Source organism: Musa acuminata, chromosome BXJ1-3, assembly GCF_036884655.1.
Source record: "Musa acuminata AAA Group cultivar baxijiao chromosome BXJ1-3, Cavendish_Baxijiao_AAA, whole genome shotgun sequence".
Lineage (NCBI taxonomy): Eukaryota > Viridiplantae > Streptophyta > Magnoliopsida > Zingiberales > Musaceae > Musa > Musa acuminata.
The window spans coordinates 38,276,018-38,303,168 of NC_088329.1; the positions used below are offsets into that span (position 1 = coordinate 38,276,018).

A 27,151-nucleotide genomic window follows, 5' to 3' on the forward strand; every position below is an offset into this window, starting at 1 on the left:
AAAAAGTGACCCTCAATCTAAAACAAGACATAATCAAGAAATAGGAGGGCCAACCCCCTTAATAGCAAGTACGGTACATCCCGTGATGTTGGGCTTCTGCCTGTACCCATCCTCACCGCTTGCATCATTCCCAAGATCTCGAAATGATAGAAAACTAGAATTGAATCCTTCCCCCCCTATCACAAACAAGACATGATCAAGATAAAGAATAGCTAAACGGGTGCATACGAGGGTGTCGACGATGGTGCACCGCCCAGATGACAGGCAACAACTTGATCCTCCTCGAAGCCCCATTTCCAAGTCTCCTTCAAGATCGGAACGAGCTCAATGTTCCAACCGAGAGCGCTACCGAAGCCCAACTAAATCGAACCAATATAACACAAAGGCTAGTGGACGCCAAAGCACATATGAAAACGTCATAACTCTAATAAAAGTCTCCAACCAGAGGATAATTACAACCTGATTGATTATGAAATCAAAAGCAACATCGAAATCGATTTCTCTAACATCAATTATTCTTCTTCCTCTTCAGCATGTTCTTGAACCAGTAGGCCGATTCCTTTGGGTATCGCATGTTCGTCTTAAAGTCCACGTAAACCAGACCAAACCTCGAAGTGTAACCCAACCTCCACTCGAAGTTATCAAGGAGAGACCATGCAAAGTATCCGATCACCGTCGCACCATCATCCATCGCCCTCTTCAGCTCGGTGATGTAGCTCTTGTAGAAGTTGATCCTCTTAGTGTCGCGCAAACCTTCTGGTAGAGTGACATTGCCTGGCTGATCCATTCCTACGATCATCATCAACATCATCAACATCATCATCATCATCGTCGTCGTCGTCGTCTTCGTTTTCAAGAGATCAGAAACTGTGATTACAACGGAGCGAGGAGACCATAGAATGTTTCATACCATTTTCTGCGAGGATGATGACTGGATCACCATAATTTACCTTCACGTAGGTCACAGCTTTGTACATTCCCCATGGAACTATGTAGAGCCAGCCGGAGTAGGCCTGAGTAAAATTCCATTACTAAAAGGTTAATCAACAGTTGCTTGTCAAGTGTAGATCAACGCAAGTCACAGATTAGGTGAAAAAGTATTTTAATGAGAAGAAGAAAAGGCATGGTTTTACCTGTGGACCAATCGGGACACCATCTCGGTCAACTGCAAGATATGGAAATGTAAGAAAGAAGGTTAACACAAAGAATGAAGCTATTACAAGGGATCAGCAAATCTAACATTTGAATTCGACGTGCCAGTCGTCTTGGTAGCTGACAGGTTTGGGATTGGTGACTCCATTATCCTTCATGTAGTAAGACGTGTATTGGTTGACACCAACATAATCATAAGAACCTTTCACCATCTTCACTTGATCAGCGGTGAATTTAGGAAGCCTGTCCTTGACAATTTCTCGAATTGATTTTGGATAGTATCCATATGTTAGAGGGTGAAGAAACCTGCAAACAGAGAAAGAGATCAATCGGTCACTTAGAGAGTATATACTCAATTGGAATAGGCTGCATTGTTACCATCCAAGGTGGAAATCCCTGGCTCTCTGGGCCGCAGCTTCGTCATTTGCTGAGTGTGTATAAGGCTCGTACCAAACGAAATCCAAAAGAATGCCAATTTTGCCTTTCTGATCTACCTGAATAGAGAGAACACAACAAGAAACATATGTTGATCATGGTCATATGTTGTATGACAGAATCATGACTTGTGTGCACAAGTCCAAACCTGATACTTTTCGCGATATCTCTTCACTGCAGCTGCATGTGATAAGATGAGATTATGAGTGACGATGTAAGGCTCTGTGGCTGAGTTTCCACCAAATTTGCAGTTGGTACATCTTCCAGGGGCATGAAAGCCACTGTCATAACCGAGAGCTGACACCACCCTGGGCTCATTGAATGTGAACCAGTTCTTGACTCTATCTCCATACCTCTCAAAGCAGAAGTCTGCATAGTTGGCAAATGCATCCCTGCATGATACAACTCATCAGACGGGCTTAAACAATCTCCAATGATTTATAATGCAAAGAGCATTATAGATTAAGGCATTGTCAGCAGCCAAGGGCTTACACTATCTTGGGGCTCAGCCAACCCAGATACTCTTTATGAAGTGCCAATGGAAGATCGTAGTGATAGAGATTTGCATAGGGAGTAATGCCTGAAACAAAAAATAGAACGAAAAAAGATTGTCGTTTGTTTCTTTTGATCATTAAACGTATAAAGTTTACCTTGCAGTATCAAGTAGTCGATTAGCCGGTCATAATAGTCTACGCCTTGCCAATTAATCTCTCCAGTTCCATCTAGAAAACAGAAGTCGTTATCTAACAGGAGTGGATGATGCAAAATTGGTATAGATCAAAGATGAGGACCGGATGATAAAAAAAATAATAGAAAAATATGTTTCCAGTACTTGGAAAAATCCTGCTCCAGGAGATGGAGAACCGATATGCATCAAAGTTGAACTTCTTCATGATGTCGACATCTTCCTAAACCATGAGATGTTACCAAGTTAACATTCTTTAACTCAACAATGAGAAATCAAAACCTATGAATTTCTATAGGCCGTAGCGACTTGATAAAGACCATAAACTACTCTACCTTGTAGTGATGGTATTCATCAACTGATACGTCAGCAGTGGCATTGTTGGGAATCATACCTGCGATCAACCAACACACACGAATAGAAATCCTCCAAGCAAAAATATTGAACCATTTCAGTGAAGAGGATGAAGTAAAAGAGAATGAGAAAGACTGCATGATACCCGGAACCCTAACAAATGCATCCCATATGCACGGTCCCCTACCGCCCTTGAGCGCCATGCCTTCGACTTGGTAGGCGGAGGCTGCAGTGCCGAAGACGAAGCCCTCGGGAAATGCATCACGGTTTAGTTGGTGGGAGTGGGCTCCAGCCGCGAAGCATGGATTGATTGATAAGATGAAGAGCAAGAAGACTACAAAGGATGAGAACAAGATGGAACACATCTTAGAACATAGATGATAATGTGGATGTAAGATCTTATATTTATAGGAGGGCTGAAGAGCGGAAAGCATACATTTATGGAACACCTCTTAGAACTCAGGATTATTTGGGATTGAATAGTTGATCCGTTAACCACTTGCTTGAATGGATAGCGTTTGAGAACAAATCTAAATCTATGAAGATTTGTTCTGTATCGATTTATTATTGTAATTATTATAATGTATATGATACATAATAATATTTTAATTTTAAAAATATATGATTAATAAGTCATAATTATTGAATTGTGATGTTACAATGATTAGTTAATTTAATGTTAATAATAGTTATAATTTATTTAATTAGACATATTTATGTTTTAAAAAAATTATGTATGAATTTTTATTATTTAATTAATTTTAAATTTGGAATCATAAATTTATATTAGTTATTTCTTAAAAAAGAATAGATTTAGAGTTAACTATTAATTTATAATATTTTTAAAAATATTAAAATATAATTTAATAAGAAGGATAAAATTGAGGTCTGACGTACGAGAAGAATGAGAACCGGATAGAACATATCTTGAATGTAGTCTTATGTGGGTAGGAGACTATGCAAAAGACATTTATAAGAAGACAGACGTCAAAGTTTAAGAGATTCGAGTGGATTATTTAGGATTGAATAGTTGATCCGTTAACCACCTACTTGAATGGATAGCGTTTGGGAACAAATCTAAATCTATGAAGATTTGTTATGTATCGAGTTATTATTGTAATAATTATAATGTATATGATACATAATAATATTTTAAATTTAAAATATATGATTAATAAATCATAATTATTGAATTGTGATATTAGAATGATTAGTTAATTTAATGTTAATAATAGTTATAATTTATTTAATTAGACATATTTATATTTTAAAAAATTATATATGAATTTTATTGTTTAATTAGTTTTAAACTTGGAATCATAAATTTATATTAATTATTTCATGAAAAAAAATGAATTTAGAGTTAACTATTTATTTATAATATTTTTAAAAATATTAAAATCTAATTTAATAAGAGTGATCAAATTGAGGTCTGATGTACGAAAAGAATGAGAACCGGATAGAACATATCTTGAATATAATCTGATTATGTGGGTAGGAGACTATGCAGAAGACATTTATAAAAAGACAGACGTAAAAGTTTAAGAGGTTCGAGTGGATTAGAACTCAGGATTATTTAGGATTGAATAGTTGATTCATTAACCACCTGCTTGAACTAATAGCAACCGATAGAAGATTTATTCTATATCGATTTATTATTGTAATGATTCATGATTTTTCTTTCTTAATATATATCGAACTATATTGTTTGCGTAATTTGGTTAAAGAAATAATTAAATTTGATTTCATGTGGTTAAGTTAGAATTTTTGTCAATTAATTATATTAGTAATTGATTTATTTCCTAATGAGCATTATATTTTTTTTAAAAAATAATATAAAATTTATTTTTATCTGTGAATAAATAAATAATATATTTCTATTTTTTATCATAATTAAATTAAAAATAAAATATATTATTTATTTTTCTTCTCCTTTAATCTTATATGAGATTTGAAAAGAGATTCCTCGAAAAAAGATATATATTTTATTAATTTTTATTAAGATTTTAAAATATTTAATATTAAAATTATTATAATGTGTATGATACGTAATAATATTTTAATTTTAAAATTTTATGATTAATAAATCATAATTATTGAATTGTGAAGTTAAAATGATGAGTTAATTTAATGTTAATAATAGCTATAATTTATTTAATTAGACATATTTATGTTTTAAGAAATTATATGTGAATTTTTATTATTTAATTAGTTTTAAACTTGGAATCATAAATTTATATTAGTTATTTCATGAAAAATAATAGATCTAGAGTTAACTATTATTTTATAATATTTTAAAATATTTTTTAAAAATTAAAAATTAATTTAATAAGAGTGATCAAATTAAGGTATAACGCACAAGAAGAACGATGAGAATTAGATGGAACACATCTTGAATGTAATCTGATGATGTGGGTGGGAGACTATATAGAAGACATTTATAGGAGGGCAGAATAGTGGAAGGCGTAGAAGTTCAAGAGGTTCGGATAAGAACTCAGGATTATTTAGGATTGAACAGTTGATCCGTAAACCCTCATTTGAGACCTACTTGAACGGATAGCAGTTGGACATGAGGTACGTATGTGAGCATGAGAACTATATGAATGGATAACAGTTAGACATGAGGTACGTATTTGAGCATGGAAATTACTTGACGGGTAGTAATTGGATTATCTATAATGATTTGTTCTATCGAGTATCAATTTATTATTGTAATCATCCATTATTTTTCTTTTAACATGTATCAAACTACCTTGTGTAATGTGGTTAAAGAAATAATTAAATTTTATTTCCTATGGATAAGTTAGAATTTTTATCAATTAAATATATTATTAATTGATTTGTTTCTTAATTAGTAATTTTTTTAAAAAAATAATATAAATTTTATTTTTATATGTGAATAAATAAATATTATATTTCTATTTTTATCTATGAAAGTAAAATAAATAAATAAATAATAAATATATTATTTACTTTTCTTCTCCTTTATTTCTACGAGGGTTGAAAAGAGATTCCTCGAAGAAAGATCGATATTTTTTATTAATTTTTATTAAAATTTTAAAATATTTAATATTAAATTATTATAATGTATATGATACGTAATAATATTTTAATTTTAAATTTTTATGATTAATAAATTATAATTATTGAATTATGATGTTAGAATGATTAGTTAATTTAATTTTAATGATTGTAATAATTTATTTAATTAGACATATTTATGTTTTAAGAAATTATATATGAATTTTTATTATTTAATTAGTTTTAAATTTGGAATCATAAATTTATATTAGTTATTTCATTAAAAAGAATGGATTTAGAGTTAACTATTATTTTATAATATTTTAAAAATATTAAAAATCTAATTTTATAAAAAATGATTAAATTGAGGTCTGACTCCAGGTAGATTGATTAGATAGATTAGCCTATCTAGTCAAGTATTTTTTAACCCATATTTTAGATTAAGTTGATGATATTGATATAATTATTTACATGTAGTATTTGTAACTATGCGGGATGATTCACAATGTTATAATATTTTATTATATTATTTATTGACGTGATAATTAAATTCTTCCTCCGTTCAAAGGAATGTTTAGAGTAAAAATACGATATAAGTTAGGTATGCATCTTCGTTCATCCACTGTTTAGAGAGCATATAAGAATGTATGATATATATTTTTGTTATTTGAATATTATATATGACATCACGATATGTTACATATGATTAATGAATAATTTTATTTACTATATAAAAATTATTATTAAATTTCCGATAAGGTAATTACAAGTTACCCCATATTCAACGAATGGTATCCCATGTTCTGCGGTGCCAAATCAACGAATGGTATCCCATGTTCGAGCCTCATACTATTCGCACCCTCTTCCACCCACTCCTCGATCCCTTCCTCCGCTACCTCGGTCTCAAACCCGTCTCCCCACGCCGACTCCCACAGCGACGACGACGATGACGCGCCGCTCTATTCCTCCTTCCCCGCCCCGCCTCCGGTCCGGCCGCGGCCCCCTTCCTCGCCCCGCCGCCGGCATCGACCCCACCTCCCTTCTCGACCGCTCCTCCCAGCTCTCCGTATCCGACGAAGACGAAGCGGAAGCTGACTCCGCCCCGTCGTTTCCCGAGCTTGAGGCGGCGGTCGAGCGGTCCATTACCGCCCTAGGCGGCGCCGCCTTCCCCAAGTTGAACTGGAGCGCACCCAAGGACGCAGCCTGGATCTCCGCCGACGGCACCGTCCGCTGCTCCTCCTTCGCTGACGTTGCCCTTCTCCACTCCTCCGACTCCATCGCCCCGAGATGGAGTTCCGCTGCTTCGCCCGCTGCCGCCGCCTCATAGCCAAATCCCAGCGCGAAGTCACCAACTGCTACCACGCCCTTCTCGACCGCCGCCACCACATTCTGCCTCTCATCCAGACCTTCTTCTCCGAGGTCGTGGGTCCCACGTTCGAGTCTCAGAACTACACCTTCGACGTTTATGTCACCAGTGACGGGCGGGTGAAGCTTATCGACTTCAACCCATGGCGTACCCATTCTCTTTACCTGGGAGGAGTCGGAGGAAGAAGTAGACAAAGAGCCGGGAGAAGAAGAAGCAAGATTGGTGGAGTTTCGGATTGTCGAAAGCCAATGTGGGGTGAGGCCAGGGTTGAAGACGGCTGTGCCTTACGACTACTTGGACACAGGGGAAGGAAGTGGGTGGGATCAGTTCTTGAGGAGAGCGGACGAGGAGCTGAGGAAGCAGGCCCAGACAATTTTGCACCCCAGTGATGATGCTTAAAGAAGAACAAAAGATCTTTCAGCTTGATTTCTTATGGATATCTAACCAGGTCAGTCTCAAAAGAATCACTGCTTCTAGTTTGTACTTTTTTGCTTCTAACTCTAGACACCAGTAGTCTTAAAAATCACTGGTTTTTGTTGTGACTGCTTGTTATTGGACTGAGTATATAATGTACTTCAAAGAGGATTATTACATCATGGATACTGTACCTCAAACAGCCTCAGTGTTGAAACACTTTGTCTTCTTGACTGTCCCATGCACCCTCGAATCTATTTCATTAGAATCTTTCCCCTTGTAAGAGACAAAATACATAGTTACGAAAAGCTCAGACAAGTGATCGGAGTGGCTATAGAATACATTGCTATTATGTTTGCCAGAGGAAGTGGAAGGTTAACATGGTGAAGAATTGTTTCATAGCATTCAGATAACCTCCTTTTGTATAGTGTCTACTATCTTGTTAGCCTTCTGCAATGATATAACAATTGCACTTGGCAGGGTTTGATGTTTGCTATAGCCAATGATATAACAATTGCTGTAGCCAATGCTATCTTGTTACTTTTATGTCTATCCCTTAAATCTTACTCAAGGCAAAAGCAAAACTAAAAGTTTGTGTTTGAAACATGATGGAACTAACATATATTATTCAAGTGTTCATACATCTAATATGGAGTCCACTCCTGCAGGTTGTAGGTTTTATTGCTACTGGATGTTTGGCATCATTTCTATCTTCCAGGTTCAGTTCCTCCCCTTACCAACCAAAGCCACCCCAAGGCCACCCCTTGCAAAAAGAACTAAAATTGCTACAGTAAAAATAAGAAAAGTGAATTGACATGTTATTGTTTAGATGGAGCAGAGTAATATTGTAAATCATTTGAAGATGTCCTATATATATATGAATAAAGCATACAACAATATGGAAATGAAAATTTGTTTCCATTGACCAACATTTTCTTCATCGAAACCTTCTCCTATGAAATGTACAGCTGGTGGTTGTAAAGCATATCTCTTACATGATATGTGACCTTGGATGGATTGAACATATCCTATGGCCTTGTTTCAAATTATGTGAGCCCTCTAGAAATTGGTCCAAGTCTATCAAGTAAAAAAACCTAGGAGTCATTTTAGACAACCATGTAGGAAAGTTGCCTTGATGGTCACCGTGGAAGCTGTAATTCCTCTTAGATCTTCTTGCCTAGATGAAGAGTTTGAGATAATTAGTTTTGTCGTGTTTTCTGCATCCAAGGGATAAACATATTTTGAAGAGAAACAAACCACGGTTCCATTTGACAAAATATTTTCCTTCAGTAAGGAGGTTCATACAATTTGCTACAATAAAAATACACTAATATCTTTGTGACTCAGATGCAGAGTTTGCTTATTATAAGGTGACTTCTAACTAAAGAAACTTTGCTTCAAATTTAGAATGGGAGAGTTTTCATAAATAAAGAGAGCATGAGAGAGTAGGGTAGTTTTCTCCTTAGCTATTCATATATTTTGAAACAAACGTCGTATAGTTGAACTTTCAGCATAGTTGTTCTTCATTTGTGAAAGAGAGTATACTTTAACACAAACATATGAGCTAGTTTAAGTTTCTTTCATGCAATGATACCATAAATTAAAGTTGTTTCACCATTTGTAGGTTTGAAATTATGGGGGCTGGCTCTACTGAACATTATACCGGGCAAAGTCTGAGGACAGATGTCATGAGGAATCTCAGTTGCCAACAAGCCATTAACTGCATGTGTAGGTTTTTTTGTCGACCTGTGCCCTTGTTAATCTTTAAGCAAACAATTGTGCTGTGTTTTGATAAATCTAGACCCGCTAGTGTTACTTATACTCGAGTTTAGTTTGCTTCAAACTTCTTTGGTGAATGATACAAATTAACTGGAAGCTTTTCCATGTATGATTTATGTGCGCTGCTGGAATTGTTTTCAATGGATTGAATAGGCCGTGGATTGCTATGTAAATTTCTAAATAAAACGAAGACTCATATGTTGACGCAATGCATGGTGTTATATTTCTCCTTTGGAATTCTCCTGGTTATAACTGATGATGTTGAGTTCATCTTGTTGCATCTATTCTTGAAAATTCTATTAAAATATTGGTTCAGACAGGTCCAACTTGCGACAGAAGTCTATCAATCAACTGAGGGCTTTGTTCGAGTACAACACTAGTCAGGATTTGTGGTTTTAAAATGACAGGAAGAAAGAATTCGTCATCGACAGGAAGAAAGAATTCGTCATTGACAGGAAGGTAATGCATCATCTTCATCGGACTCATTATGACACATAGAGGCCTTTCGAACCGGAATATACAGAAGAGCAGCAATCACGCTTTGGTTCACTGGAGATGTCTCCGGACAGACTAATGCCTCCTGTTTGCAGTCTGCTGGACAAGATAGCAATTCAAACAAGTAACTTCCCTGTAGACTCAAACCCTGAAAGCCGTGATAGAAGGAAGTGCCAAAACATTTTAATTTCTCTGATACACCGCATCCTATAGCGAGGAAATGAAGCTTCGACTATTTGTACAGGCCAAAAGACACAGAGGAGAGAACATGGTGAGGATTCGGAAGGCGGTGCCAAGGAAGGCAAGGGGCTCCTTAGCGGCGTGGCCACCGCCGAGACTCGTCGCCCAGTTCTTTTCTGAACCTACATAAATGTAATCCTCAATCTGACTTGAGTTGAAGAAACTAAATTATTTTTCTTTCGTTTTACTACAATAAAAACTATATGGTTAGTTTTGATCGTAGGAAGAACATACGGTATATATATATATATATATATATATATATATATATATATATATATATATATATATATATATAATGACAAATGAGGATTTCAAACATCCAGAATCAATGGTAAGATGTATAAAGAAGCAATATCATATATAAAAAACAGACCAAGATATAAAGAATGATCGAAGGGAGAAGATCATATTGGGAAATTACAGATTCAAACATCAAAAGAAATACACCCTAGCCCTAAACAGATAGAAGATCAAAAGAAGTTGAACGAGAAGAACATTATGGAACATCGAATCCGAATAACCAAGAAACAAAAAGTGACCCTCAATCTAAAACAAGACATAATCAAGAAATAGGAGGGCCAACCCCCTTAATAGCAAGTACGGTACATCCCGTGATGTTGGACTTCTGCCTGTACCCATCCTCACCGCTTGCATCATTCCCAAGATCTCGAAATGATAGAAAACTAGAATTGAATCCTTCCCCCCCTATCACAAACAAGACATGATCAAGATAAAGAATAGCTAAACGGGTGCATACGAGGGTGTCGACGATGGTGCACCGCCCAGATGACAGGCAACAACTTGATCCTCCTCGAAGCCCCATTTCCAAGTCTCCTTCAAGATCGGAACGAGCTCAATGTTCCAACCGAGAGCGCTACCGAAGCCCAACTAAATCGAACCAATATAACACAAAGGCTAGTGGACGCCAAAGCACATATGAAAACGTCATAACTCTAATAAAAGTCTCCAACCAGAGGATAATTACAACCTGATTGATTATGAAATCAAAAGCAACATCGAAATCGATTTCTCTAACATCAATTATTCTTCTTCCTCTTCAGCATGTTCTTGAACCAGTAGGCCGATTCCTTTGGGTATCGCATGTTCGTCTTAAAGTCCACGTAAACCAGACCAAACCTCGAAGTGTAACCCAACCTCCACTCGAAGTTATCAAGGAGAGACCATGCAAAGTATCCGATCACCGTCGCACCATCATCCATCGCCCTCTTCAGCTCGGTGATGTAGCTCTTGTAGAAGTTGATCCTCTTAGTGTCGCGCAAACCTTCTGGTAGAGTGACATTGCCTGGCTGATCCATTCCTACGATCATCATCAACATCATCAACATCATCATCATCATCGTCGTCGTCGTCGTCTTCGTTTTCAAGAGATCAGAAACTGTGATTACAACGGAGCGAGGAGACCATAGAATGTTTCATACCATTTTCTGCGAGGATGATGACTGGATCACCATAATTTACCTTCACGTAGGTCACAGCTTTGTACATTCCCCATGGAACTATGTAGAGCCAGCCGGAGTAGGCCTGAGTAAAATTCCATTACTAAAAGGTTAATCAACAGTTGCTTGTCAAGTGTAGATCAACGCAAGTCACAGATTAGGTGAAAAAGTATTTTAATGAGAAGAAGAAAAGGCATGGTTTTACCTGTGGACCAATCGGGACACCATCTCGGTCAACTGCAAGATATGGAAATGTAAGAAAGAAGGTTAACACAAAGAATGAAGCTATTACAAGGGATCAGCAAATCTAACATTTGAATTCGACGTGCCAGTCGTCTTGGTAGCTGACAGGTTTGGGATTGGTGACTCCATTATCCTTCATGTAGTAAGACGTGTATTGGTTGACACCAACATAATCATAAGAACCTTTCACCATCTTCACTTGATCAGCGGTGAATTTAGGAAGCCTGTCCTTGACAATTTCTCGAATTGATTTTGGATAGTATCCATATGTTAGAGGGTGAAGAAACCTGCAAACAGAGAAAGAGATCAATCGGTCACTTAGAGAGTATATACTCAATTGGAATAGGCTGCATTGTTACCATCCAAGGTGGAAATCCCTGGCTCTCTGGGCCGCAGCTTCGTCATTTGCTGAGTGTGTATAAGGCTCGTACCAAACGAAATCCAAAAGAATGCCAATTTTGCCTTTCTGATCTACCTGAATAGAGAGAACACAACAAGAAACATATGTTGATCATGGTCATATGTTGTATGACAGAATCATGACTTGTGTGCACAAGTCCAAACCTGATACTTTTCGCGATATCTCTTCACTGCAGCTGCATGTGATAAGATGAGATTATGAGTGACGATGTAAGGCTCTGTGGCTGAGTTTCCACCAAATTTGCAGTTGGTACATCTTCCAGGGGCATGAAAGCCACTGTCATAACCGAGAGCTGACACCACCCTGGGCTCATTGAATGTGAACCAGTTCTTGACTCTATCTCCATACCTCTCAAAGCAGAAGTCTGCATAGTTGGCAAATGCATCCCTGCATGATACAACTCATCAGACGGGCTTAAACAATCTCCAATGATTTATAATGCAAAGAGCATTATAGATTAAGGCATTGTCAGCAGCCAAGGGCTTACACTATCTTGGGGCTCAGCCAACCCAGATACTCTTTATGAAGTGCCAATGGAAGATCGTAGTGATAGAGATTTGCATAGGGAGTAATGCCTGAAACAAAAAATAGAACGAAAAAAGATTGTCGTTTGTTTCTTTTGATCATTAAACGTATAAAGTTTACCTTGCAGTATCAAGTAGTCGATTAGCCGGTCATAATAGTCTACGCCTTGCCAATTAATCTCTCCAGTTCCATCTAGAAAACAGAAGTCGTTATCTAACAGGAGTGGATGATGCAAAATTGGTATAGATCAAAGATGAGGACCGGATGATAAAAAAAATAATAGAAAAATATGTTTCCAGTACTTGGAAAAATCCTGCTCCAGGAGATGGAGAACCGATATGCATCAAAGTTGAACTTCTTCATGATGTCGACATCTTCCTAAACCATGAGATGTTACCAAGTTAACATTCTTTAACTCAACAATGAGAAATCAAAACCTATGAATTTCTATAGGCCGTAGCGACTTGATAAAGACCATAAACTACTCTACCTTGTAGTGATGGTATTCATCAACTGATACGTCAGCAGTGGCATTGTTGGGAATCATACCTGCGATCAACCAACACACACGAATAGAAATCCTCCAAGCAAAAATATTGAACCATTTCAGTGAAGAGGATGAAGTAAAAGAGAATGAGAAAGACTGCATGATACCCGGAACCCTAACAAATGCATCCCATATGCACGGTCCCCTACCGCCCTTGAGCGCCATGCCTTCGACTTGGTAGGCGGAGGCTGCAGTGCCGAAGACGAAGCCCTCGGGAAATGCATCACGGTTTAGTTGGTGGGAGTGGGCTCCAGCCGCGAAGCATGGATTGATTGATAAGATGAAGAGCAAGAAGACTACAAAGGATGAGAACAAGATGGAACACATCTTAGAACATAGATGATAATGTGGATGTAAGATCTTATATTTATAGGAGGGCTGAAGAGCGGAAAGCATACATTTATGGAACACCTCTTAGAACTCAGGATTATTTGGGATTGAATAGTTGATCCGTTAACCACTTGCTTGAATGGATAGCGTTTGAGAACAAATCTAAATCTATGAAGATTTGTTCTGTATCGATTTATTATTGTAATTATTATAATGTATATGATACATAATAATATTTTAATTTTAAAAATATATGATTAATAAGTCATAATTATTGAATTGTGATGTTACAATGATTAGTTAATTTAATGTTAATAATAGTTATAATTTATTTAATTAGACATATTTATGTTTTAAAAAAATTATGTATGAATTTTTATTATTTAATTAATTTTAAATTTGGAATCATAAATTTATATTAGTTATTTCTTAAAAAAGAATAGATTTAGAGTTAACTATTAATTTATAATATTTTTAAAAATATTAAAATATAATTTAATAAGAAGGATAAAATTGAGGTCTGACGTACGAGAAGAATGAGAACCGGATAGAACATATCTTGAATGTAGTCTTATGTGGGTAGGAGACTATGCAAAAGACATTTATAAGAAGACAGACGTCAAAGTTTAAGAGATTCGAGTGGATTATTTAGGATTGAATAGTTGATCCGTTAACCACCTACTTGAATGGATAGCGTTTGGGAACAAATCTAAATCTATGAAGATTTGTTATGTATCGAGTTATTATTGTAATAATTATAATGTATATGATACATAATAATATTTTAAATTTAAAATATATGATTAATAAATCATAATTATTGAATTGTGATATTAGAATGATTAGTTAATTTAATGTTAATAATAGTTATAATTTATTTAATTAGACATATTTATATTTTAAAAAATTATATATGAATTTTATTGTTTAATTAGTTTTAAACTTGGAATCATAAATTTATATTAATTATTTCATGAAAAAAAATGAATTTAGAGTTAACTATTTATTTATAATATTTTTAAAAATATTAAAATCTAATTTAATAAGAGTGATCAAATTGAGGTCTGATGTACGAAAAGAATGAGAACCGGATAGAACATATCTTGAATATAATCTGATTATGTGGGTAGGAGACTATGCAGAAGACATTTATAAAAAGACAGACGTAAAAGTTTAAGAGGTTCGAGTGGATTAGAACTCAGGATTATTTAGGATTGAATAGTTGATTCATTAACCACCTGCTTGAACTAATAGCAACCGATAGAAGATTTATTCTATATCGATTTATTATTGTAATGATTCATGATTTTTCTTTCTTAATATATATCGAACTATATTGTTTGCGTAATTTGGTTAAAGAAATAATTAAATTTGATTTCATGTGGATAAGTTAGAATTTTTGTCAATTAATTATATTAGTAATTGATTTATTTCCTAATGAGCATTATAATTTTTTTTTAAAATAATATAAAATTTATTTTTATCTGTGAATAAATAAATAATATATTTCTATTTTTTATCATAATTAAATTAAAAATAAAATATATTATTTATTTTTCTTCTCCTTTAATCTTATATGAGATTTGAAAAGAGATTCCTCGAAAAAAGATATATATTTTATTAATTTTTATTAAGATTTTAAAATATTTAATATTAAAATTATTATAATGTGTATGATACGTAATAATATTTTAATTTTAAAATTTTATGATTAATAAATCATAATTATTGAATTGTGAAGTTAAAATGATGAGTTAATTTAATGTTAATAATAGCTATAATTTATTTAATTAGACATATTTATGTTTTAAGAAATTATATGTGAATTTTTATTATTTAATTAGTTTTAAACTTGGAATCATAAATTTATATTAGTTATTTCATGAAAAATAATAGATCTAGAGTTAACTATTATTTTATAATATTTTAAAATATTTTTAAAAAATTAAAAATTAATTTAATAAGAGTGATCAAATTAAGGTATAACGCACAAGAAGAACGATGAGAATTAGATGGAACACATCTTGAATGTAATCTGATGATGTGGGTGGGAGACTATATAGAAGACATTTATAGGAGGGCAGAATAGTGGAAGGCGTAGAAGTTCAAGAGGTTCGGATAAGAACTCAGGATTATTTAGGATTGAACAGTTGATCCGTAAACCCTCATTTGAGACCTACTTGAACGGATAGCAGTTGGACATGAGGTACGTATGTGAGCATGAGAACTATATGAATGGATAACAGTTAGACATGAGGTACGTATTTGAGCATGGAAATTACTTGACGGGTAGCAATTGGATTATCTATAATGATTTGTTCTATCGAGTATCAATTTATTATTGTAATCATCCATTATTTTTCTTTTAACATGTATCAAACTACCTTGTGTAATGTGGTTAAAGAAATAATTAAATTTTATTTCCTATGGATAAGTTAGAATTTTTATCAATTAAATATATTATTAATTGATTTGTTTCTTAATTAGTAATTTTTTTTAAAAAATAATATAAATTTTATTTTTATATGTGAATAAATAAATATTATATTTCTATTTTTATCTATGAAAGTAAAATAAATAAATAAATAATAAAAATATTATTTACTTTTCTTCTCCTTTATTTCTACGAGGGTTGAAAAAAGATTCCTCGAAGAAAGATCGATATTTTTTATTAATTTTTATTAAAATTTTAAAATATTTAATATTAAATTATTATAATGTATATGATACGTAATAATATTTTAATTTTAAATTTTTATGATTAATAAATTATAATTATTGAATTATGATGTTAGAATGATTAGTTAATTTAATTTTAATAATTGTAATAATTTATTTAATTAGACATATTTATGTTTAAAGAAATTATATATGAATTTTTATTATTTAATTAGTTTTAAATTTGGAATCATAAATTTATATTAGTTATTTCATTAAAAAGAATGGATTTAGAGTTAACTATTATTTTATAATATTTTAAAAATATTAAAAATCTAATTTTATAAAAAATGATTAAATTGAGGTCTGACTCCAGGTAGATTGATTAGATAGATTAGCCTATCTAGTCAAGTATTTTTTAACCCATATTTTAGATTAAGTTGATGATATTGATATAATTATTTACATGTAGTATTTGTAACTATGCGGGATGATTCACAATGTTATAATATTTTATTATATTATTTATTGACGTGATAATTAAATTCTTCCTCCGTTCAAAGGAATGTTTAGAGTAAAAATACGATATAAGTTAGGTATGCATCTTCGTTCATCCACTGTTTAGAGAGCATATAAGAATGTATGATATATATTTTTGTTATTTGAATATTATATATGACATCACGATATGTTACATATGATTAATGAATAATTTTATTTACTATATAAAAATTATTATTAAATTTCCGATAAGGTAATTACAAGTTACCCCATATTCAACGAATGGTATCCCATGTTCTGCGGTGCCAAATCAACGAATGGTATCCCATGTTCAAGCCTCATACTATTCGCACCCTCTTCCACCCACTCCCCGATCCCTTCCTCCGCTACCTCGGTCTCAAACCCGTCTCCCCACGCCGACTCCCACAGCGACGACGACGATGACGCGCCGCTCTATTCCTCCTTCCCCGCCCCGCCTCCGGTCCGGCCGCGGCCCCCTTCCTCGCCCCGCCGCCGGCATCGACCCCACCTCCCTTCTCGACCGCTCCTCCCAGCTCTCCGTATCCGACGAAGACGAAGCGGAAGCTGACTCCGCCCCGTCGTTTCCCGAGCTTGAGGCGGCGGTCGAGCGGTCCATTACCGCCCTAGGCGGCGCCGCCTTCCCCAAGTTGAACTGGAGCGCACCCAAGGACGCAGCCTGGATCTCCGCCGACGGCACCGTCCGCTGCTCCTCCTTCGCTGACGTTGCCCTTCTCCACTCCTCCGACTCCATCGCCCCGAGATGGAGTTCCGCTGCTTCGCCCGCTGCCGCCGCCTCATAGCCAAATCCCAGCGCGAAGTCACCAACTGCTACCACGCCCTTCTCGACCGCCGCCACCACATTCTGCCTCTCATCCAGACCTTCTTCTCCGAGGTCGTGGGTCCCACGTTCGAGTCTCAGAACTACACCTTCGACGTTTATGTCACCAGTGACGGGCGGGTGAAGCTTATCGACTTCAACCCATGGCGTACCCATTCTCTTTACCTGGGAGGAGTCGGAGGAAGAAGTAGACAAAGAGCCGGGAGAAGAAGAAGCAAGATTGGTGGAGTTTCGGATTGTCGAAAGCCAATGTGGGGTGAGGCCAGGGTTGAAGACGGCTGTGCCTTACGACTACTTGGACACAGGGGAAGGAAGTGGGTGGGATCAGTTCTTGAGGAGAGCGGACGAGGAGCTGAGGAAGCAGGCCCAGACAATTTTGCACCCCAGTGATGATGCTTAAAGAAGAACAAAAGATCTTTCAGCTTGATTTCTTATGGATATCTAACCAGGTCAGTCTCAAAAGAATCACTGCTTCTAGTTTGTACTTTTTTGCTTCTAACTCTAGACACCAGTAGTCTTAAAAATCACTGGTTTTTGTTGTGACTGCTTGTTATTGGACTGAGTATATAATGTACTTCAAAGAGGATTATTACATCATGGATACTGTACCTCAAACAGCCTCAGTGTTGAAACACTTTGTCTTCTTGACTGTCCCATGCACCCTCGAATCTATTTCATTAGAATCTTTCCCCTTGTAAGAGACAAAATACATAGTTACGAAAAGCTCAGACAAGTGATCGGAGTGGCTATAGAATACATTGCTATTATGTTTGCCAGAGGAAGTGGAAGGTTAACATGGTGAAGAATTGTTTCATAGCATTCAGATAACCTCCTTTTGTATAGTGTCTACTATCTTGTTAGCCTTCTGCAATGATATAACAATTGCACTTGGCAGGGTTTGATGTTTGCTATAGCCAATGATATAACAATTGCTGTAGCCAATGCTATCTTGTTACTTTTATGTCTATCCCTTAAATCTTACTCAAGGCAAAAGCAAAACTAAAAGTTTGTGTTTGAAACATGATGGAACTAACATATATTATTCAAGTGTTCATACATCTAATATGGAGTCCACTCCTGCAGGTTGTAGGTTTTATTGCTACTGGATGTTTGGCATCATTTCTATCTTCCAGGTTCAGTTCCTCCCCTTACCAACCAAAGCCACCCCAAGGCCACCCCTTGCAAAAAGAACTAAAATTGCTACAGTAAAAATAAGAAAAGTGAATTGACATGTTATTGTTTAGATGGAGCAGAGTAATATTGTAAATCATTTGAAGATGTCCTATATATATATGAATAAAGCATACAACAATATGGAAATGAAAATTTGTTTCCATTGACCAACATTTTCTTCATCGAAACCTTCTCCTATGAAATGTACAGCTGGTGGTTGTAAAGCATATCTCTTACATGATATGTGACCTTGGATGGATTGAACATATCCTATGGCCTTGTTTCAAATTATGTGAGCCCTCTAGAAATTGGTCCAAGTCTATCAAGTAAAAAAACCTAGGAGTCATTTTAGACAACCATGTAGGAAAGTTGCCTTGATGGTCACCGTGGAAGCTGTAATTCCTCTTAGATCTTCTTGCCTAGATGAAGAGTTTGAGATAATTAGTTTTGTCGTGTTTTCTGCATCCAAGGGATAAACATATTTTGAAGAGAAACAAACCACGGTTCCATTTGACAAAATATTTTCCTTCAGTAAGGAGGTTCATACAATTTGCTACAATAAAAATACACTAATATCTTTGTGACTCAGATGCAGAGTTTGCTTATTATAAGGTGACTTCTAACTAAAGAAACTTTGCTTCAAATTTAGAATGGGAGAGTTTTCATAAATAAAGAGAGCATGAGAGAGTAGGGTAGTTTTCTCCTTAGCTATTCATATATTTTGAAACAAACGTCGTATAGTTGAACTTTCAGCATAGTTGTTCTTCATTTGTGAAAGAGAGTATACTTTAACACAAACATATGAGCTAGTTTAAGTTTCTTTCATGCAATGATACCATAAATTAAAGTTGTTTCACCATTTGTAGGTTTGAAATTATGGGGGCTGGCTCTACTGAACATTATACCGGGCAAAGTCTGAGGACAGATGTCATGAGGAATCTCAGTTGCCAACAAGCCATTAACTGCATGTGTAGGTTTTTTTGTCGACCTGTGCCCTTGTTAATCTTTAAGCAAACAATTGTGCTGTGTTTTGATAAATCTAGACCCGCTAGTGTTACTTATACTCGAGTTTAGTTTGCTTCAAACTTCTTTGGTGAATGATACAAATTAACTGGAAGCTTTTCCATGTATGATTTATGTGCGCTGCTGGAATTGTTTTCAATGGATTGAATAGGCCGTGGATTGCTATGTAAATTTCTAAATAAAACGAAGACTCATATGTTGACGCAATGCATGGTGTTATATTTCTCCTTTGGAATTCTCCTGGTTATAACTGATGATGTTGAGTTCATCTTGTTGCATCTATTCTTGAAAATTCTATTAAAATATTGGTTCAGACAGGTCCAACTTGCGACAGAAGTCTATCAATCAACTGAGGGCTTTGTTCGAGTACAACACTAGTCAGGATTTGTGGTTTTAAAATGACAGGAAGAAAGAATTCGTCATCGACAGGAAGAAAGAATTCGTCATTGACAGGAAGGTAATGCATCATCTTCATCGGACTCATTATGACACATAGAGGCCTTTCGAACCGGAATATACAGAAGAGCAGCAATCACGCTTTGGTTCACTGGAGATGTCTCCGGACAGACTAATGCCTCCTGTTTGCAGTCTGCTGGACAAGATAGCAATTCAAACAAGTAACTTCCCTGTAGACTCAAACCCTGAAAGCCGTGATAGAAGGAAGTGCCAAAACATTTTAATTTCTCTGATACACCGCATCCTATAGCGAGGAAATGAAGCTTCGACTATTTGTACAGGCCAAAAGACACAGAGGAGAGAACATGGTGAGGATTCGGAAGGCGGTGCCAAGGAAGGCAAGGGGCTCCTTAGCGGCGTGGCCACCGCCGAGACTCGTCGCCCAGTTCTTTTCTGAACCTACATAAATGTAATCCTCAATCTGACTTGAGTTGAAGAAACTAAATTATTTTTCTTTCGTTTTACTACAATAAAAACTATATGGTTAGTTTTGATCGTAGGAAGAACATACGGTATATATATATATATATATATATATATATATATATATATATATATATATATATATATATATATATATATATATATAATGACAAATGAGGATTTCAAACATCCAGAATCAATGGTAAGATGTATAAAGAAGCAATATCATATATAAAAAACAGACCAAGATATAAAGAATGATCGAAGGGAGAAGATCATATTGGGAAATTACAGATTCAAACATCAAAAGAAATACACCCTAGCCATAAACAGATAGAAGATCAAAAGAAGTTGAACGAGAAGAACATTATGGAACATCGAATCCGAATAACCAAGAAACAAAAAGTGACCCTCAATCTAAAACAAGACATAATCAAGAAATAGGAGGGCCAACCCCCTTAATAGCAAGTACGGTACATCCCGTGATGTTGGGCTTCTGCCTGTACCCATCCTCACCGCTTGCATCATTCCCAAGATCTCGAAATGATAGAAAACTAGAATTGAATCCTTCCCCCCCTATCACAAACAAGACATGATCAAGATAAAGAATAGCTAAACGGGTGCATACGAGGGTGTCGACGATGGTGCACCGCCCAGATGACAGGCAACAACTTGATCCTCCTCGAAGCCCCATTTCCAAGTCTCCTTCAAGATCGGAACGAGCTCAATGTTCCAACCGAGAGCGCTACCGAAGCCCAACTAAATCGAACCAATATAACACAAAGGCTAGTGGACGCCAAAGCACATATGAAAACGTCATAACTCTAATAAAAGTCTCCAACCAGAGGATAATTACAACCTGATTGATTATGAAATCAAAAGCAACATCGAAATCGATTTCTCTAACATCAATTATTCTTCTTCCTCTTCAGCATGTTCTTGAACCAGTAGGCCGATTCCTTTGGGTATCGCATGTTCGTCTTAAAGTCCACGTAAACCAGACCAAACCTCGAAGTGTAACCCAACCTCCACTCGAAGTTATCAAGGAGAGACCATGCAAAGTATCCGATCACCGTCGCACCATCATCCATCGCCCTCTTCAGCTCGGTGATGTAGCTCTTGTAGAAGTTGATCCTCTTAGTGTCGCGCAAACCTTCTGGTAGAGTGACATTGCCTGGCTGATCCATTCCTACGATCATCATCAACATCATCAACATCATCATCATCATCGTCGTCGTCGTCGTCTTCGTTTTCAAGAGATCAGAAACTGTGATTACAACGGAGCGAGGAGACCATAGAATGTTTCATACCATTTTCTGCGAGGATGATGACTGGATCACCATAATTTACCTTCACGTAGGTCACAGCTTTGTACATTCCCCATGGAACTATGTAGAGCCAGCCGGAGTAGGCCTGAGTAAAATTCCATTACTAAAAGGTTAATCAACAGTTGCTTGTCAAGTGTAGATCAACGCAAGTCACAGATTAGGTGAAAAAGTATTTTAATGAGAAGAAGAAAAGGCATGGTTTTACCTGTGGACCAATCGGGACACCATCTCGGTCAACTGCAAGATATGGAAATGTAAGAAAGAAGGTTAACACAAAGAATGAAGCTATTACAAGGGATCAGCAAATCTAACATTTGAATTCGACGTGCCAGTCGTCTTGGTAGCTGACAGGTTTGGGATTGGTGACTCCATTATCCTTCATGTAGTAAGACGTGTATTGGTTGACACCAACATAATCATAAGAACCTTTCACCATCTTCACTTGATCAGCGGTGAATTTAGGAAGCCTGTCCTTGACAATTTCTCGAATTGATTTTGGATAGTATCCATATGTTAGAGGGTGAAGAAACCTGCAAACAGAGAAAGAGATCAATCGGTCACTTAGAGAGTATATACTCAATTGGAATAGGCTGCATTGTTACCATCCAAGGTGGAAATCCCTGGCTCTCTGGGCCGCAGCTTCGTCATTTGCTGAGTGTGTATAAGGCTCGTACCAAACGAAATCCAAAAGAATGCCAATTTTGCCTTTCTGATCTACCTGAATAGAGAGAACACAACAAGAAACATATGTTGATCATGGTCATATGTTGTATGACAGAATCATGACTTGTGTGCACAAGTCCAAACCTGATACTTTTCGCGATATCTCTTCACTGCAGCTGCATGTGATAAGATGAGATTATGAGTGACGATGTAAGGCTCTGTGGCTGAGTTTCCACCAAATTTGCAGTTGGTACATCTTCCAGGGGCATGAAAGCCACTGTCATAACCGAGAGCTGACACCACCCTGGGCTCATTGAATGTGAACCAGTTCTTGACTCTATCTCCATACCTCTCAAAGCAGAAGTCTGCATAGTTGGCAAATGCATCCCTGCATGATACAACTCATCAGACGGGCTTAAACAATCTCCAATGATTTATAATGCAAAGAGCATTATAGATTAAGGCATTGTCAGCAGCCAAGGGCTTACACTATCTTGGGGCTCAGCCAACCCAGATACTCTTTATGAAGTGCCAATGGAAGATCGTAGTGATAGAGATTTGCATAGGGAGTAATGCCTGAAACAAAAAATAGAACGAAAAAAGATTGTCGTTTGTTTCTTTTGATCATTAAACGTATAAAGTTTACCTTGCAGTATCAAGTAGTCGATTAGCCGGTCATAATAGTCTACGCCTTGCCAATTAATCTCTCCAGTTCCATCTAGAAAACAGAAGTCGTTATCTAACAGGAGTGGATGATGCAAAATTGGTATAGATCAAAGATGAGGACCGGATGATAAAAAAAATAATAGAAAAATATGTTTCCAGTACTTGGAAAAATCCTGCTCCAGGAGATGGAGAACCGATATGCATCAAAGTTGAACTTCTTCATGATGTCGACATCTTCCTAAACCATGAGATGTTACCAAGTTAACATTCTTTAACTCAACAATGAGAAATCAAAACCTATGAATTTCTATAGGCCGTAGCGACTTGATAAAGACCATAAACTACTCTACCTTGTAGTGATGGTATTCATCAACTGATACGTCAGCAGTGGCATTGTTGGGAATCATACCTGCGATCAACCAACACACACGAATAGAAATCCTCCAAGCAAAAATATTGAACCATTTCAGTGAAGAGGATGAAGTAAAAGAGAATGAGAAAGACTGCATGATACCCGGAACCCTAACAAATGCATCCCATATGCACGGTCCCCTACCGCCCTTGAGCGCCATGCCTTCGACTTGGTAGGCGGAGGCTGCAGTGCCGAAGACGAAGCCCTCGGGAAATGCATCACGGTTTAGTTGGTGGGAGTGGGCTCCAGCCGCGAAGCATGGATTGATTGATAAGATGAAGAGCAAGAAGACTACAAAGGATGAGAACAAGATGGAACACATCTTAGAACATAGATGATAATGTGGATGTAAGATCTTATATTTATAAGAGGGCTGAAGAGCGGAAAGCATACATTTATGGAACACCTCTTAGAACTCAGGATTATTTGGGATTGAATAGTTGATCCGTTAACCACTTGCTTGAATGGATAGCGTTTGAGAACAAATCTAAATCTATGAAGATTTGTTCTGTATCGATTTATTATTGTAATTATTATAATGTATATGATACATAATAATATTTTAATTTTAAAAATATATGATTAATAAGTCATAATTATTGAATTGTGATGTTACAATGATTAGTTAATTTAATGTTAATAATAGTTATAATTTATTTAATTAGACATATTTATGTTTTAAAAAAATTATGTATGAATTTTTATTATTTAATTAATTTTAAATTTGGAATCATAAATTTATATTAGTTATTTCTTAAAAAAGAATAGATTTAGAGTTAACTATTAATTTATAATATTTTTAAAAATATTAAAATATAATTTAATAAGAAGGATAAAATTGAGGTCTGACGTACGAGAAGAATGAGAACCGGATAGAACATATCTTGAATGTAGTCTTATGTGGGTAGGAGACTATGCAAAAGACATTTATAAGAAGACAGACGTCAAAGTTTAAGAGATTCGAGTGGATTATTTAGGATTGAATAGTTGATCCGTTAACCACCTACTTGAATGGATAGCGTTTGGGAACAAATCTAAATCTATGAAGATTTGTTATGTATCGAGTTATTATTGTAATAATTATAATGTATATGATACATAATAATATTTTAAATTTAAAATATATGATTAATAAATCATAATTATTGAATTGTGATATTAGAATGATTAGTTAATTTAATGTTAATAATAGTTATAATTTATTTAATTAGACATATTTATATTTTAAAAAATTATATATGAATTTTATTGTTTAATTAGTTTTAAACTTGGAATCATAAATTTATATTAATTATTTCATGAAAAAAAATGAATTTAGAGTTAACTATTTATTTATAATATTTTTAAAAATATTAAAATCTAATTTAATAAGAGTGATCAAATTGAGGTCTGATGTACGAAAAGAATGAGAACCGGATAGAACATATCTTGAATATAATCTGATTATGTGGGTAGGAGACTATGCAGAAGACATTTATAAAAAGACAGACGTAAAAGTTTAAGAGGTTCGAGTGGATTAGAACTCAGGATTATTTAGGATTGAATAGTTGATTCATTAACCACCTGCTTGAACTAATAGCAACCGATAGAAGATTTATTCTATATCGATTTATTATTGTAATGATTCATGATTTTTCTTTCTTAATATATATCGAACTATATTGTTTGCGTAATTTGGTTAAAGAAATAATTAAATTTGATTTCATGTGGTTAAGTTAGAATTTTTGTCAATTAATTATATTAGTAATTGATTTATTTCCTAATGAGCATTATATTTTTTTTAAAAAATAATATAAAATTTATTTTTATCTGTGAATAAATAAATAATATATTTCTATTTTTTATCATAATTAAATTAAAAATAAAATATATTATTTATTTTTCTTCTCCTTTAATCTTATATGAGATTTGAAAAGAGATTCCTCGAAAAAAGATATATATTTTATTAATTTTTATTAAGATTTTAAAATATTTAATATTAAAATTATTATAATGTGTATGATACGTAATAATATTTTAATTTTAAAATTTTATGATTAATAAATCATAATTATTGAATTGTGAAGTTAAAATGATGAGTTAATTTAATGTTAATAATAGCTATAATTTATTTAATTAGACATATTTATGTTTTAAGAAATTATATGTGAATTTTTATTATTTAATTAGTTTTAAACTTGGAATCATAAATTTATATTAGTTATTTCATGAAAAATAATAGATCTAGAGTTAACTATTATTTTATAATATTTTAAAATATTTTTAAAAAATTAAAAATTAATTTAATAAGAGTGATCAAATTAAGGTATAACGCACAAGAAGAACGATGAGAATTAGATGGAACACATCTTGAATGTAATCTGATGATGTGGGTGGGAGACTATATAGAAGACATTTATAGGAGGGCAGAATAGTGGAAGGCGTAGAAGTTCAAGAGGTTCGGATAAGAACTCAGGATTATTTAGGATTGAACAGTTGATCCGTAAACCCTCATTTGAGACCTACTTGAACGGATAGCAGTTGGACATGAGGTACGTATGTGAGCATGAGAACTATATGAATGGATAACAGTTAGACATGAGGTACGTATTTGAGCATGGAAATTACTTGACGGGTAGTAATTGGATTATCTATAATGATTTGTTCTATCGAGTATCAATTTATTATTGTAATCATCCATTATTTTTCTTTTAACATGTATCAAACTACCTTGTGTAATGTGGTTAAAGAAATAATTAAATTTTATTTCCTATGGATAAGTTAGAATTTTTATCAATTAAATATATTATTAATTGATTTGTTTCTTAATTAGTAATTTTTTTAAAAAAATAATATAAATTTTATTTTTATATGTGAATAAATAAATATTATATTTCTATTTTTATCTATGAAAGTAAAATAAATAAATAAATAATAAATATATTATTTACTTTTCTTCTCCTTTATTTCTACGAGGGTTGAAAAGAGATTCCTCGAAGAAAGATCGATATTTTTTATTAATTTTTATTAAAATTTTAAAATATTTAATATTAAATTATTATAATGTATATGATACGTAATAATATTTTAATTTTAAATTTTTATGATTAATAAATTATAATTATTGAATTATGATGTTAGAATGATTAGTTAATTTAATTTTAATGATTGTAATAATTTATTTAATTAGACATATTTATGTTTTAAGAAATTATATATGAATTTTTATTATTTAATTAGTTTTAAATTTGGAATCATAAATTTATATTAGTTATTTCATTAAAAAGAATGGATTTAGAGTTAACTATTATTTTATAATATTTTAAAAATATTAAAAATCTAATTTTATAAAAAATGATTAAATTGAGGTCTGACTCCAGGTAGATTGATTAGATAGATTAGCCTATCTAGTCAAGTATTTTTTAACCCATATTTTAGATTAAGTTGATGATATTGATATAATTATTTACATGTAGTATTTGTAACTATGCGGGATGATTCACAATGTTATAATATTTTATTATATTATTTATTGACGTGATA

The 27,151-nt window shown here is 34.4% G+C and overlaps 3 protein-coding genes and 2 pseudogenes across 6 annotated transcripts; 2 read left to right on the top strand and 3 right to left on the bottom strand.

The window, feature by feature from the left end:
- Positions 1-406: 406 nt before the first annotated feature.
- On the bottom strand, positions 407-2,992 carry LOC135637695 (beta-glucosidase 26-like). Of its 2 annotated transcripts, none has more exons than XM_065150418.1 (11): positions 2,772-2,992; positions 2,608-2,666; positions 2,420-2,495; positions 2,238-2,309; positions 2,080-2,167; positions 1,736-1,979; positions 1,531-1,646; positions 1,241-1,395; positions 1,134-1,165; positions 911-1,013; positions 407-789 (listed from the first exon to the last, which is right to left on the bottom strand). In XM_065150418.1, the coding sequence occupies exons 1-11, from the start codon at positions 2,989-2,991 to the stop codon at positions 509-511; spliced, it is 1,446 nt and encodes a 481-aa protein (XP_065006490.1). In that variant the 5' UTR covers position 2,992; the 3' UTR covers positions 407-508. The 2 variants fall into 2 exon arrangements, with proteins under 2 accessions (XP_065006490.1, XP_065006486.1); XM_065150414.1 differs by having other exon boundaries at positions 1,241-1,458.
- Positions 2,993-6,435: 3,443 nt separating this feature from the next.
- On the top strand, positions 6,436-9,415 carry LOC135638800 (uncharacterized; annotated as a pseudogene).
- A 1,464-nt stretch (positions 9,416-10,879) lies between these two features.
- Positions 10,880-13,465, bottom strand: LOC135637700 (beta-glucosidase 26-like). 2 transcript variants are annotated; one of them, XM_065150436.1, is made up of 11 exons: positions 13,245-13,465; positions 13,081-13,139; positions 12,893-12,968; positions 12,711-12,782; positions 12,553-12,640; positions 12,209-12,452; positions 12,004-12,119; positions 11,714-11,868; positions 11,607-11,638; positions 11,384-11,486; positions 10,880-11,262 (listed from the first exon to the last, which is right to left on the bottom strand). In XM_065150436.1, exons 1-11 carry the CDS (start codon positions 13,462-13,464, stop codon positions 10,982-10,984), a joined length of 1,446 nt encoding a protein of 481 aa, XP_065006508.1. In that variant the 5' UTR covers position 13,465; the 3' UTR covers positions 10,880-10,981. The 2 variants fall into 2 exon arrangements, with proteins under 2 accessions (XP_065006508.1, XP_065006500.1); XM_065150428.1 differs by having other exon boundaries at positions 11,714-11,931.
- Positions 13,466-16,908: 3,443 nt separating this feature from the next.
- Positions 16,909-19,888, top strand: LOC135638804 (uncharacterized; annotated as a pseudogene).
- Positions 19,889-21,366: 1,478 nt separating this feature from the next.
- LOC135637708 (beta-glucosidase 26-like) lies at positions 21,367-23,952 on the bottom strand. Of its 2 annotated transcripts, none has more exons than XM_065150451.1 (11): positions 23,732-23,952; positions 23,568-23,626; positions 23,380-23,455; positions 23,198-23,269; positions 23,040-23,127; positions 22,696-22,939; positions 22,491-22,606; positions 22,201-22,355; positions 22,094-22,125; positions 21,871-21,973; positions 21,367-21,749 (listed from the first exon to the last, which is right to left on the bottom strand). In XM_065150451.1, the coding sequence occupies exons 1-11, from the start codon at positions 23,949-23,951 to the stop codon at positions 21,469-21,471; spliced, it is 1,446 nt and encodes a 481-aa protein (XP_065006523.1). In that variant the 5' UTR covers position 23,952; the 3' UTR covers positions 21,367-21,468. The 2 variants fall into 2 exon arrangements, with proteins under 2 accessions (XP_065006523.1, XP_065006516.1); XM_065150444.1 differs by having other exon boundaries at positions 22,201-22,418.
- Between the last annotated feature and the right edge of the window lie 3,199 nt (positions 23,953-27,151).

What these genes read in the sequence shown, in the direction of transcription:
- LOC135637695 (XM_065150414.1), bottom strand. Translation starts at nt 2,991, where the DNA reads ATGTGTTCCATCTTGTTCTCATCCTTTGTAGTCTTCTTGCTCTTCATC. An exon ending in CTGGAGCAGGATTTTTCCAA is followed by an intron (nt 2,310 to 2,419) that starts GTACTGGAAACA and finishes TCTGTTTTCTAG; the next exon opens with ATGGAACTGGAGAGATTAAT. An exon ending in CGACTACTTGATACTGCAAG is followed by an intron (nt 2,168 to 2,237) that starts GTAAACTTTATA and finishes TTTTTGTTTCAG; the next exon opens with GCATTACTCCCTATGCAAAT.
- LOC135637700 (XM_065150428.1), bottom strand. Translation starts at nt 13,464, where the DNA reads ATGTGTTCCATCTTGTTCTCATCCTTTGTAGTCTTCTTGCTCTTCATC. An exon ending in TGGCTGAGCCCCAAGATAGT is followed by an intron (nt 12,453 to 12,552) that starts GTAAGCCCTTGG and finishes TGTATCATGCAG; the next exon opens with GGATGCATTTGCCAACTATG. An exon ending in GTGTCCCGATTGGTCCACAG is followed by an intron (nt 11,487 to 11,606) that starts GTAAAACCATGC and finishes AATTTTACTCAG; the next exon opens with GCCTACTCCGGCTGGCTCTA.
- LOC135637708 (XM_065150444.1), bottom strand. Translation starts at nt 23,951, where the DNA reads ATGTGTTCCATCTTGTTCTCATCCTTTGTAGTCTTCTTGCTCTTCATC. An exon ending in CGACTACTTGATACTGCAAG is followed by an intron (nt 23,128 to 23,197) that starts GTAAACTTTATA and finishes TTTTTGTTTCAG; the next exon opens with GCATTACTCCCTATGCAAAT. An exon ending in CATCATCCTCGCAGAAAATG is followed by an intron (nt 21,750 to 21,870) that starts GTATGAAACATT and finishes TGATGATCGTAG; the next exon opens with GAATGGATCAGCCAGGCAAT.